The sequence below is a fragment of the Microcebus murinus genome, chromosome 17, assembly GCF_040939455.1.
Source record: "Microcebus murinus isolate Inina chromosome 17, M.murinus_Inina_mat1.0, whole genome shotgun sequence".
In the NCBI taxonomy this organism is placed as follows: Eukaryota; Metazoa; Chordata; class Mammalia; order Primates; family Cheirogaleidae; genus Microcebus; species Microcebus murinus.
The window spans coordinates 38338356-38352652 of record NC_134120.1 but is presented as its reverse complement, the minus strand read 5'-3'; the positions used below and the strand labels follow the sequence as shown (position 1 = coordinate 38352652).

Here is a 14297-nt window from a genome sequence, read left to right as displayed (position 1 = left end):
ACTCATAATGCTTTACCTTGACTACAATGCTCCTCAAAGTAAAATTTCTTTATCGGTGTATTATTTCTGCAATATTCAGCAGTTGCAACCACCTTCTCATGCCTTTTATACCTAATGGAAATTCAATATACAATTCAAAGTGTGGGGAACCTACTGCCTTGGGGCCACATGTGGCCTTCTGGATCCTGGAGTGCAGCCTTTGAGGAGCCACACTTGGGGATCTAGAGGGCCACGTGTGCCCTGGAGGCTGCAGGTTCCCCACCCCACAGACCCATTCTCTAAAATAGCCCCCACTAATACAACAAAGACATTATTGAGGTTTTCTACTTCCATGCCAGCCTTAAGCACAATTTTGCAACATGATCACCTTGGAATCACTTAATCTCTAAATATAGCAAAGACAAGAAACCAAATTAACATTGTTTTATTACATCCTATATCTGTAAATATTACTTTATACATCCAATTTTTACGTGTTTAACCTGCCACGTTTCTTTACAAGCAAAGTAACTTCTTTTAATAGCAAAATTAAAGTTCTATTTAAAACATTGCAAAATAACCCTACTACGTTTAGACAGTTAATTGCTTCTTTATGAAAATAAAAAAAAAACTGTAAATTTACATTAAAAAAATTGAAAATCATTCACTGGGGAAAAAAATGAAAGTTTTAAAAAGCTATTTTCTTGCACACTAAAATAGCATAATTTTCACCTTACACAAATAAGGAAAGAATAATACTACATGTTTCAAAGTCAAATAAATAGACAAATGTCTACAATCTGTAAAACTTTTATTAGGCAGGAATGAATTGCAATTTGGGGTATACACACAGAACAAGTGGTCTACAGAATGTCCGAAGAGCAAAGGGAAAATTAGAGGTTTTACAAAAAGGGAGATGTTATGTATTGTGCTTTGAGCAAATTCACTGGCACTCCTAAGGTCTTGGGAAATGGCAGGTTTTGACTGGCGGTGAGATAAACCACAGCCGGTTGTTTGAGTGGCCATTAGATAAAATTGGTTTCAGGTTACAGCAGGCAATTTCGGCAATGAAGCTTGCAGAGATTTACATTCTTGGAGTGGTGTTAGGTATCCTGAGTTCTTTTTCCTCCTGGCTCCACTCTGTTTTAGTCAGATGTGACAAGATTGACCCAATTCATAGGATCGAACTTTCACACGTTAAAAATGATTCCATTAAACTAAGAAGACTTAAAAAGGAAAATTACCCTTTTAAAAGTCTAAGTCTAAAAACACCTAGATTTTAGGGGCAAATTGGAAAACAGACAATGTACAATCAAATCGGAATTTTAGATACACATTTTAATTGAAGACCTTCTTAGTGCCCAGAGGGCAAGGGAAGGAATACGGCCTTTCCCATGAATGCCTGGTTTGTTCTACACGCCCAGTTTAGGCCCGCCCTGCACATGCCTTTGGACTCATCATGTGGTCAGCTCTCATCTCCTACATTCCTCACTCCTCAGAAGGTGAGGCGTGGAGAAGGGGTTGGCTGATACTTAACCAAAATCAAATGGCAGCTGCCACTGGCCTGAGAAAAGAAGCAAAAGGCAGGGCTGGGCCTCGGGAAAATTGTCATGTCCTTTGTTGGCCTCTCTCCCTGCCGTGGGAAGGCCTGGGTCTTCATGTTGCTCTCTGACTGCTCCCCAGGTTCCCTGTGTCCAAAATGGAAACTCAATCTTTTCCTTTCCCACATTAAAAATGTCTATTTCTTCTATTATTTTAAAATTTCTTATAAAAAAGCAAACTGATAAAAATTAATTCACACTGAAGGATGACTGAAAATCTGGAGTATTGGCCGCCTAAAGGAATCTCTACTGAAGGTGTTACGGCAATGGTGGCAGCGGGCTGAAAGAAGAGGGCCCTTCAGTCCTGGATTTCCTTAAATGATACCAATGCCACTGTAAAACAGGACAATGAGGAAAATGAAATTTTGTAGTTCCCAGGCCCTGAGTACAGCATGGTGTAGGCCAGGCTTGGTAGCTCTCCCATGTAATCCCAGCACCTTAAGAGGCTGAAGCAGGAAGATAGCTTGAGGCCAGGAGTTCAAGGCCAGCCTGGGCAACACAGCAAGACCTCATTTCTAAAAAAAAAAAAAAAAAAAAATACCCAGCATAGTAGTATGCACCTGTAGTCCCAACTACTTGGGAGGCTGAAGTAGGAGGATCACTTGAGCCTAGGAGTTCGAGACTGCAGTGAGTTATGATGACACCACTGCAGTCCAGCCTGGGTGACAGAGTAAGACTCTGTCAAAAAAAAAAAGAAAGAAATGAAAAGAAATGGAAAAAAAAAAAAGCAAAAGCCAACAAACAAACAAAAAGAACACTGTGTAAGCAGTAATAGGTTCGTGGGCTTGGGTCTGAGAACAATCACTCTCCACACGTCACTTTCAGCAAGATTTCCCCCCCACCTCCCTCTATCTCTCTGAGAGGATGTGATTATTTGGCTCTAAATTTAAAAAATGTTGGTCAATAAAAAAGAGAGAGAGAATGGTAATAGAAGATATAATTTCAGCAGAAAAACGTTTTAAAAAGTTTTTAGAATTAGCACCCAAGAAAAATAGCTCATCTCTGGAATCTCGAAACCAGAAAGCAGGGAGTCCTATCTGTGGTAGGTATTTCCAGTTTGCTACTAATTTGTGGGTACAAAAATAAATCTTTAAGAAGACTGCAAAGCAAATCTACTGTTCCATGTGGTTCCCTCTTTTCTACCCACAGAAACCAGAAAATTTAATTTGTTTACGATTTCAAACAAATTACACCAATGGACATGAATTATTTCCTGATATGCTCAGTTATCACGCAGTATGTAAGAACTAGGCCTAAGAAACTCTCTTCTTTAAACCTTGAATCCCTACTTTAGAACAAGCTATACCCCAGCCTCATTTTAAGTTATTACCATTTTTCTCTTTCTTTTCATTTTAAATGTTGCATCAATCAATAATTTTATACATAAACATATTAATTTCCAACTATATTCCTACAGAAAATAGCCACTCCAGGGCTTGATCAATAAATTTTGCCTCTTAAGTCAAATGAAGAATTTGAGAGTGGTGTAGGGGGAGAGGGCTGATACCAATTTTTCATGAGCTGCAATCTTTTTAGTTTAATTTAGTCTTGTTTCTCTCCCAAAACTTTCTTCAAACAGTGATACTTATTATTTCTTGTCTATTTTTTAAACTATCACTTGAAGTGAGTATATAATAACGTGATAGTAGCATAGCTTAGCTATTGTTGGACTAGTATTTGCCCAACACATTTATTCGGAAAATATCTGTAAAGAACAGCAGATCCTTTATAGACCTTAATTCCAATGCTGTGGTATGAGACTGTCTATGTTAATATTTTGTACTTCTTGAACAAGATAAGCAACAAATTAAGCTTTAAAATTACAAATTGGTGAGTAGCATAATTCAGAGTTTACAAAATATTCATTATTCATATATATGTTGTATTCAATATTCATATATATATGTTGTAATTTAACTTTACAATATTATTTTGGGAAACCACCAGAATGTCTGGGAAAGACTTAATAGTAGCACTCTGATATTATCTCTTGGTGCAGGCTTCTGCTAACGTCATAAATTTGGGTTCCAAATTATTTAAAAACTCAAGGCCATCTTCTTCCTGTTTTTCACTGCAGCAGCCTACAGAACCAGCTGGGGATCCTCTTCCTTCATAGTTATATGTAAGGACATAATCTTGAGATGGCACATGGTTTTCATTCTGACTGCACTGATGTAATTTCTGTAAAATTTCAAAAAAATGAATTGAATTATTGTTTTCAACAACTTAAACATATGAACATAAAATGTATTTTTTTATTTACCTTTTATGTTTAATTTTTAACCAGTGTGTCCTCTAATGGATTCCTACACACAAAAAATGCACATGATTGGTCTCTATCACAATCATATCATAAAGTCAGTATATTTTACATTTCTAGTAATCCATATAAATAAAAAATCATCTAAACAAATGTTATCTTTAAGTACATTCAGGTTATTATTAAATGTTTATTTCTAAATTTTATATCTAGGAAATCAGGCTAGACTGTAAAACATAGACAAAAGGCATAGTGTTTAGGAATTTGAGATTGGATATCCAACAGTCCTGGTTTTGAGTCAAGCAAGGCTCTGGCTTTTCCAACTAGCTATATGACTTTGTGCAAGTTACTAAACATCTTTAAATCTCACTCTTCTCAAATCTAAAATGGGAATGCAGACAGTGACCATCTCACAGGATTATTGTGGAAATTAATGATGACATAATAATTCATAAAATGTGCTTATTATGTCCAGCACATATTAAATGTACAATAAATGGTAACTTAAATTGCTATTATATGTAGTTAGAAAGTAGGTAAAAATTACCACATTAGCTTTGGAATCAAGTTTCCAAGATAGCCAAAATATGGCAAAATATTGAGACGCACAAAATAATTTAGTGAATTTAGAGTAATCAACATAACCCACCCTGCAAAAACTGGGCTTTTGTAATGAAGAGGCCAAGCATTTGCCCACATCTACCCTGTCTGCCACTGGCCTGTCTGCCAACTTGTCAAACTGCTGTGCCACCTCCCTTGCCTCAGCTGAGTGTCCTCACCTGAGTGTTCTCTAGCTACACTGGAGCTCATTTGCACAGCTTAAGTTACCAAGTGTCTTTCTTCATGACCTTGACAGCTTTACCTCCCATCACCTGATGTGCACACTGAAGGACATTCCTAAGAGTGTGACTTAAGCTTCTCTCCACCTCAATCTGCTCTTACATGAATACTGATTATTTAAAAATAGAAAAAGGATTAACATCTTAATTTGACCAAAAAAAAAAAAAAATGCTATGGCTATGTGATAACCTACAGCCCTATCACAGCCTATTGCCCATCTGTAGTCCACGCAAACATGAAGGGCTTCTGGCCCAGTGTTTCTGCAACAGTGGCACTGGGATCCTCTGATAAAAGAGGTGAAAACTTAGAAACAGAAAAATATCTAATCCAGTGGCTCTCTAACCTAGCCACACATTTGAATCACCGGAGAAATTTTTAAAAAGAAAAAAAAAAAAGCCAAACCAAGTAAATTAGAATCTTTCAGGGTGGAGTCAAGGCATTCGTATTTTTTAAAAACTTCCAGGGCATTTTGATGTGGGCTGAGAACTCTTTATTTAATCCCTCCTTTCTTTCACATTCTTGCTTTCTATTGAATCAAAACCCTTTATATTTGTCTGGTGCTTTATATATTAAAAATATTTCATAAAATGGTGGCTACAGTTAATAATAATATATTGTACATTTCAAAATTGGTAAGAGAATAAATTTCAAATGTTCTCATCACAAAAAATAAGTATTTGAGGTGATAGGTATGTTAATAAGCTTGACTTACTCATTCTACATTGTATACATATTTTTTTGTACATTACATTGTTTTGTACCTCATTTATATATATCAATTTACAATAAAACAAAAAAATTATTATATGTTATATGGAATTTCTAAAGCTATATACAGATGTTTGTGTTTTCACAGGGAAATACAGATTTGATTTTGGAAAGTTTGTGGCAATTTTTTTCACATTCTTTTATATCATATTCTTCTATATTTAGGAGGTAAAGGCACATCTAAAAATCAAACTTTAGTGAAAGACATTAGAAACCTCCAATTTTTATGGGATTTTAGAAATTAAGTGAAATATGACAGATGAAATAAAATCTCTTTTAAATTACATAACATAACAAAATCAAAGAGCACAGAAAAATAAACAGAGCAAGCAAAAGAGGGAATATCGAAAAATCTAGAAAAGCACTTTCTGAAAATATATGCTAATTTCAATTTCCTATTGTTCTGCACTTGGATATTGAAACTTTAGATCAAAACACCTAAGGAAACTCACCTCACAGAGATGGGGCTGAGTGAAACTGTGCCACTCCGAGTAATTGTATCTGCAGTTGTCCATCTCCGTGTGTCCTCCCCTGCAGGAGTCCAGGGTGTGATGGTGCCCAGCTCCCCGGCAGGATTCCAAGGTCTGGTGTCCTCCTTTCACCATTTCTATGGTCTCCTGCCCTCCATTTCTGTTTCCTGATCCCATAGTACCACAAAAACCTTGACTACAGTTGTTGGCGGTCTGGGTCGTGAATCCATTGGCAGAACACTGAAAAAATAAAATAATAAAAGATAAAATAAAATAAAAAATAAAACCATTCATGTTGAGAGGAAATGAATGCCAAGTAGCTACAAGAAAGCAAAGGAAAGAGAATGTTTATTCAACAGTTTATTCATTCATTCATTCTTTCTTGCATTCAACAGACTTTTATCAAATTATGTGCCCAGATGCCGTCTTAGTTCATTTTGTGCTGTTATCACAGTATCCTTGAGGCTGAGTAATTTATAAAAAACATAGATTTATTTCTTTTACAGTTTTAGAAACTGGAAGCCCACAACTGAGGGGCCCACATGTGGCAAGGGCCCATGCTGTGTCATCCCATGACAGAAGGTAGGAGGGCAAGAGAGAAGAGAGTGACAGCAAGAGCAAGAGAGAGAGAGAAAAATAGAGAGGAGCAAGAGGTGGCCAAACTCACTTTTATAACAAACTCTTACAATAATGAAACCACTCCCACAATAATCCATTCATGAGAGCAGAGCCCTCATGACCTAAGCACGTCTTTAAAATCCCACCTCTCAACTCTGTTGCATTGGGGATTAAGTTTCCAGCACATAAGCTTTGGGGAGCACATTCAAACCATAGCAGATGCAAAAGCACAGGGATACAAAGATAGGCATGGTCCCTCTGTGGCTCCAAGAATCGGTTACTCCAATGAGGCAGAAAAATAGATAATTATCTTAAGAAAGAGATTACTATATAGGTGAGCACAGAATGCTACCAGAGCACAGGGGTAGAGCATTAAAATTCAAACCCTGAGAGGGTAAGTGGAGTAGGCTGGGCCAACCCTGAGCTGAGGGACTGAAGACCAGGACAAGAGGGAGGAAGAATGCAATGCCTGCAGGAAGGTGTGGAGGCAAAGGCAAGCAGGGCACTTCGAGGTCCTCATCTTTAATCAGTTGAGAATAGCTACCATAGAGGTGAGAGAGAGAAGAGGCTGGAGAGGTTATAAAAGATCAGAGGATATAAAGATCTATATATACCATGCAAAAAAATGGAGACTTTATCATGAAAATTATGAGGACCATAAAGTATTTTAACTTATTTCAGACAGGAACACATTTTCAAAATGTCATTTTAGGCAGTAATGTGGAAGACAGATTTAGTGTCATGGAGATCAGATGAGGTTGCTGAATTATTCCAGGTAAGAAATGATAAGGACCTAAGCCAAGGTAGAAGCAGTGATGATTGAAAGAAGTAAAGGGGCTCCATAGAGAGTCTACTAGAGGCCAGAGGAATGAGGCAGCAAAAGACAGTCAGGAATTATTACTTTGTGCTCTACTTGGGCAACTAGATAGACAGTGCAAATCACTAAAATAGGGAAGAAAGATGTGTTTGTGTACAAGAGAAGGGTGAGCAATTTAATTTTGAATGTGATGCACTTGAGAAACGCGTAGGATGTCCCAGATGAATATATGAATATGTGCATTTGGAGCTCAAGTGAGAGAGCAGAGTCACAACCAAATAGGTGATAGTTGAAGCCACGGGAACAGATAAGATATCCAGAAAAAAACTGTGAACAAAAAGAAAAAAAAACACAAGAAAAAATCATGTTTTGAGGGGCACATAACAGAAATATACAGCTGTGACAGAAATGATCTGAACAGACACTGAGATAACAGAGGGACCAAAGAGGCAGGACTGAAGTCATGCAGAGAGAACACAGTGAGGAGACAGTGGTCAATAATGTTAAAAAAAAAATCACAACAAGATAAAAATAGGTTCGAATAATGTAAGAGCCTATTGGATCCAAGCCTGTTGGAGTGGCCACTGGTGGTCTTTGTCAAAACAATTTCCAAGGAGTCCTGAGTGAACAGGAAGTAATGTTATAGAAAAATCAAGGATAAATGGTTCTTTCAAAAAGTTCAGTTACAAAGAAAAAGAGAGATATGGAGGGGACTAGAGGGTGACAAAGAGTCAAGGAAATGCTTGAAAATAAAAAGGACTTTATTAAATAAAACTTAATATTGGAGCTTCAGTCCAACCCTCTGAGCCATAGGACAGATATAGCAGTGATCTCAGCATGTCGGTTTTCATTATAAATCATTATGTTATTTTCATGACAAGAACATCCATTATATTCAGGTTCCATTGTGCCATCTTCTTATCAATTTAAATTTTTTCTATTGAAAATGCAGAATCTCTAACTAAAGTGGAAAATTTTTCAAGTTCAGATGATTTCCTGAACCTGAAATACATCTACCAAAGTCATACGTACTATCTCATTGCCTTAGAAAATAATACCAGAAAAGAGAATTGAAAAGTAGCCATGTGGTGGCAGTGCTACCCTATATTTTTACTTAGGTTGCTGATACAGTAAAATTCTATTTAAAAAATCCTGATTATTAAATCTACTTCACAGTATAATTTTGTCATAATGAATACATTTTCAGAGATAATATTTCTAAGCTAATGAAAGGGGAATTGAAAATAAACCAAAACTGATGCCAAGGCCACAGAACTAGCTTTCATACTCTGTTCTCTGTTCTCTCCTGCCTACATCCATTTCCTGCATTCCCCAAAGGATAGTCTTGCTGAGTATCAACAACTCCTTATCCATGTCAGTAATCTCCAGACTTACTTTTCCAAATTTTTCACCCAACTCAAAACCCCATCTGAATGCCTTCAACTGAAACTCACACCTAAAACTAAAATCACCACCTTCACTCATTAAAGTGAGTTTATATATTCACTTTGAAATTTTGTTATAGTTTAGGAAAAGTTGCCTAATATCATCTTCTTATATAAATTCATAATGCCAGGCCCTTTTTAGAAATATTCCTAACAGAGAAGAGGCGAACATGGTAAAATGGCCAATCGATACCATCAGCTCTAACACAAAATGGCAAAGAACAAGTAAAGTCATTCTTTCCATTTTTATGTATAAAGTAAGAATTTACTATGAATCACGGACTATCAAGGGAATAAACCTATTTTCTGACTAAAGAGACAATCATAGGGTTCCACATGCAGACATGTCAAGCAGAGACAGACTATGATTTTGCATGATGGTGGGGAAGAGTTGAAAGAGGGAAATAGGGAATAAGAAAGTCATCTTCACCCTGAGAAACAGAAAAGGACTAATATATAGTCATTATCCCTGGTTAGATCCTCTGCCGCTTCAACTAGGCCTTTTACATTGTTCCTTGAGTTCATTCAGTCAACAACCTTGTCGTTTATATCTTTAAAATATTCCTTATTCATCCCTATCTCAATAATACAATTACCATCCTCCTGGTAGAATTATCTCATGCTCCAACTCTCAAAAGGTCCTAAGTCTTCATCTTCCCCGACCCTAACATCTTCCTATTCTTATTGACCCCCCTATTGACTCAGCGTCACCCTGCTTGCATTAGACCACTCTCTCGCAGAAAAACCTTGCCTGGCTCTCCCTTACCAAGAAAATAAATCCAACATCTTCAGTGCAGCGTAGGAAGGTCCCTTCTCCCACGTCCCTCTTATATCCTCTCCCCTAATGCCTGACATAAATTTCAAGCTTTTATTCCAACCCATGATTCCTTCTATTCTTAACCAATTTATTTATTATTTGTTAGATAATCCCTAAACTTTATCATCTCCTTTCTTATTCGTTAGGCTGTTTTCTTCCTCGTTAATTCCCACCATCTCTTCACTTTCAAACTCTCCTTTATCCTTTAAGTTCCAGAAGTGATTGGTGCCTCTTTCCCCAGGCCTTCCTCTGAACTCCATGACTATGCTTGTGTATGCTAATTATCTCCAAATTCTGACAGTGCTTTATCATGTTGGTTTATTGTCATGTTCCTGTTTCTCTTTTCCATAAAAGTAGATTCTATTTCTCATAAATGAATATAAACCTTTTTGAGGAGAGAACATGCCTTGTAAGCACTTTTCTTATATGTATTTTTCACAAAATAAGAAGCATAGAACCAAGTACCTCAGAAGTCCCCCCAAAATATATAAGAGTAGCAGAAATCTTCCAAGCCCCTCCCTCATTGTTTTTACATATATCTGTTTGATATTTTCCTAGTTATCTTGAGAGATTTTAGAAAGGTTTTTTTTCTATCATAAAATGGTCAAAGAGTTAGATAAACAAATACTATCTGGAAATACATTTTGTAGAGGGCAGCCAAAATAATTATTGTTATAATAAAGTCACAAAAACAAATAACAAGTTTTAAGTCACAACATTAGAGAGTGGAAAAAAGATAACTAAAACAATACATCTGGGTTAAGAAGTTTAAGAAATTACCAATACATAAACCATTGAGTATTGACAGAATATTTATTCCTACAAAATTTGACCCAATTAAAAATATAAATTAACTCCTAAATCTTGAAATAAGTTCATGAGGATAAGTTAAAGAAATTATGGAAGATACAGATAAATATTCATTAAAAAACTACTTACCACTCTATCATCCCCAGGTGCTTCTGTGTTTGAGATAATTAAGTTTTGCTGTGCTAAATCTTCGGGAAAACGCTTGCCTTTTTTTGTACCAATAACTCCACACACTAAAGTTAGCAATACAGCTGAGTAAAAGAAAAAAAATAATTAATCATCCATAGGACAAAATAATCATCCCTTATTTCTTACATCCTACAGGTCTACAAGAAGAAAATGAAGCCACCAACCAGTTTCCTATGAATTATCTTGGCCTTTCTAAATTAACAGGCCACAATTTTGTTTAGATTTTACAATGTGAAGCAATCATATTTTTTTATTATCTCTCTCTCTAATCGAGAGTTTGAATTCTTCCCATCATGGAAAAGTACTTAGAATCATGAGTTAAGTAATACAAAAATAAAATCATTGACATTTATTTAAGACAAAGACTTTGAAAAGTTTTACTGATTCCCAAAAGAATGATTTGCCTATACGAAAACATGAAAAAACAGACTTTTTTTCCTAGACTAATCTCCAAGTGCCTCAATTGAACCTGCTTTGTATCTTACCTTTTCAGAATTTTTATTTCCATCATAATTGTGGGAGATAGAAAATATACGATAATTAAACTAACAGTAATAACAATTCTTCCCAATGATCTAAAAGACCCTACATCATCGATTGGCAAACTACACCCCCAAATCTAGCCTGATACATATTTTTATATGGCTCATGAGCTAAGACTGTATTTTAAGTGGTTGAAAAAATCAAAAGAAAAATAACAGTTCATGACATGAGAAAATTATATGAAATTCAAATTTTTGTGTCAATATATAAAGTTCTATTGGAATACATCTGTACCATGCCCAACATTTACATAATCTCTACTACTGCTTTCTTATTTCAAAAACAAATTTGATAAATTACAATGAAAAACACGTGGCTTTCAAAGCTTAAACTAGGCACCATCTGGTCCTTTACAGAAAAAGTGCCAACCCTTGCTTACTCTATATGGCCAGCTGCTACCTTTCTGGTTCCATTTCCTAATCCTCTTCCCCTCACCCACTACTCTCTAGCCATACTAACCTTCTTGCCATTCCTTGATTTCTCCAGACATAATCCCGCCAAATTAGGGCCTTTGCATTAACTTCCCTCTCTGACTGAAAGCTGGCTCTTCCCCCAGGTATTCCATATGCCTGACTCACCTCTTTCCCAAATCCTCAAAGATAACGTTCTCAGGTCAATTATCTATTGACTGGCACCAATACTCTTAAAACACTGCAGTTCCCAACCCCTGGGTGGTGGACTGGTACCCATCCGTGGCCTGTTAGGGACCGGGCTGCAGAGATCCACTCCCCCCCCAACCCCGCCCCTCCCTGGCAACTCTCCCCACCCCACCCCTCTCTTGCAACTCCCCCCACCCCACCCCTCCCTTGCAACTCCCCCCAACCCCGTCCCTCCCTTGCAACTCCCCCCACCCCGCCCCTCCCTTGCAACTCCCCCCACCCCCCTCCCTTGCAACTCCCCCCACCCCGCCCCTCCCTTGCAACTCCCCCCAACCCCGTCCCTCCCTTGCAACTGCCCCCAACCCCGCCCCTCCCTTGCAACTCCCCCACCCTTCCCCCTCCTTCCTTCCCACCCCTTACCCCCTGCCACCCCTCACACAACCCACCCCCAGTGTAAAAATTATTTTTCATGAAACCGGGGCTACACAGCAGGAAGTGAGTGGTGGGCGAGCAAGGAAAGTTTCATCTGTATTTACAGCCACTCCCCATCGCTGGCATCACCGCCTGAGCTCCGCCCCCCTCAGCGGAAAAATTATCTTCCATGAAACCAGTCCCTCGTGCCAAAAAGGTTGGGGACTGCTGCTCTAACACACACTCCACAGCACTACAGATCCTAATTATTTTGCTTTATTTTTCTCCTCCATAACATTGAATTTATTTACTCACTACCACAGGAAGATTGCTTATTTTTGTTTGTTTGTTTGTTTAAAAAATTATGTTTATTTTGTTCACTCTTGAATTCCAAGCACGTGGAACAGTTTCTGGCCTACAGTAAGTGTTCTATATATGTTTATTTTGTTGAGCTGATGAAAAATAACGAACACATTAGAAATTTGCCACGCACTGTTCTAAGCAGTTCACATGCATTAACTCAATCCTCAGCACTACACCATACAGTAGGCTACTCTTAATACAATTATCCCCTTTTACAGGTGAGGAAACTGAAGCACAGTTAAGTAACTTGCCCCAAGTCCCCTGGCTTGCAAGTGATGAAGCTGAGATACACACCCAGGCAGTCTGGTTCCTGAGTCTTGCTCGTAAGTTCTACTCCTATCACAAAACAAAGCTAATCTAGGCTGGAGGGCTGAAGAGAAAAAAATATGGCATCACTTGGGAACAGCACAACTGGTAAGAAGGAGGGTCACAGAATTTAAAATTGGCAAGATATATCCAAGAAGAGATGGTGCTATGAAGTGAACATTTCCCATAGGCCTGTGACCAGACGGTGAGGAGACATGAAATGGATGTGGCTTTTAGTGGACTTTCATATAGCAGAAGTTTTAGATTGTTCTATTTAGCCCTAAAAGGGATGGCACTGGGTCCAAGAAATCAAACCTATTTATTTGACAGATTCAGTACAATCTAAGGAATTTTCAACAATCCTGCCCAAGTATAAAATCTTGTACCACAAGAAAGATCATGTTCCCTTCCACAGAAAATATTCAAACAGAATTCATATAATATTAATAACACAAAAGGAGCTTATAAAGGGACTCACATCTGTGGATGCTTGGACCGGTTTCTTTTGCAAAGACCCTTTCCTGCACCCAGATATTTTATTACACATTTTGACTTCAAGTAAGCGAAAGTACTCACAAAATAGCAGTGCTATTCCCAGTAGTATTGCAAGGATTGCCCACTTTCCAAGTACGACTCCTGCACTCCTGGAAGTCGAGCGACACTGACTTGGATGTGTGCAGTCACACAGATTAACTCTCAAGATCTTCGTGGCAGATTGACCTGCTCTATCTTTTACAGTAACAGGAATAGTATATTCTTGAAATTGAGCATTTTTCTGATATGAAAGACGGGCAGCTGTATCTGAGAGAAAATTTAAAAATTTTATTTGTTAGTGATCATTTATTCCTCCCTCAATATCTGTTTCACCACACTGGCACCACTCTCAAGGAACTGCCTGTCACATGAAAATTAAGAGAAATGGAGGACTAGGTCCAACCTTTTCAAGCACTGATAATTACCTTTTATGTGTTGCTCCTTGTAACTCTTTAGAAGAGAGCCCTAAAGAAATAATTTGGCATTGGAATGACCTGGTAGTATTCGGCAATATTTTTAATAGTTTTTATTCTATACAAACTAATAATCATAGATTGGCTCTTAATATACAGTTAAAACATTTTTCTTTAGTACCAGTTTATAAACTCATAAAGAATTAGCATCTTCGGGTACGCAAAAAGGCTGCTGGAAGTTCACATTCTCTTATCCATTGACCTTCTAGTATCTATCCATTATTCTTACAGATAAGGTATTTTTCCAAAGCACAATAGATTTTTTTTATGATTAATGCTTTGCATCTAGAAGTAAACTCAATACTACAAAGCTAATTAATGTCACTCAGGCTAGTTATAGGGCTTACACAAAAACCAGGTACATCTTCTATATCATAACTGTGATAGTCAATTTCCCCCAGTAGTCTTGATACCTTACTTTAACGACCCTCTTATCAACTGACAAGAAGCTCCA

At 37.5% G+C, this 14297-nt stretch overlaps 1 protein-coding gene across 2 annotated transcripts in view; it reads right to left on the bottom strand.

The window, feature by feature from the left end:
• Window positions 1–2937: 2937 nt before the first annotated feature.
• The window catches only part of DSC3 (desmocollin 3), a 47754-nt gene continuing 36394 nt past the window's right edge, over window positions 2938–14297 (bottom strand). The window contains exons 13-17 of one of the 2 annotated variants that reach the window (XM_075993579.1): window positions 13413–13637; window positions 10555–10676; window positions 5901–6158; window positions 3844–3886; window positions 3676–3761 (exon numbers count right to left, since the gene is read on the bottom strand). In XM_075993579.1, coding sequence (XP_075849694.1) covers window positions 3860–3886; window positions 5901–6158; window positions 10555–10676; window positions 13413–13637 — 632 coding nt within the window. In that variant the 3' untranslated portion in view covers window positions 3676–3761; window positions 3844–3859. Of the gene's footprint in view, window positions 3762–3843; window positions 3887–5900; window positions 6159–10554; window positions 10677–13412; window positions 13638–14297 lie in introns of both variants that reach the window. The other variant, XM_075993578.1, reaches the window with a different exon arrangement.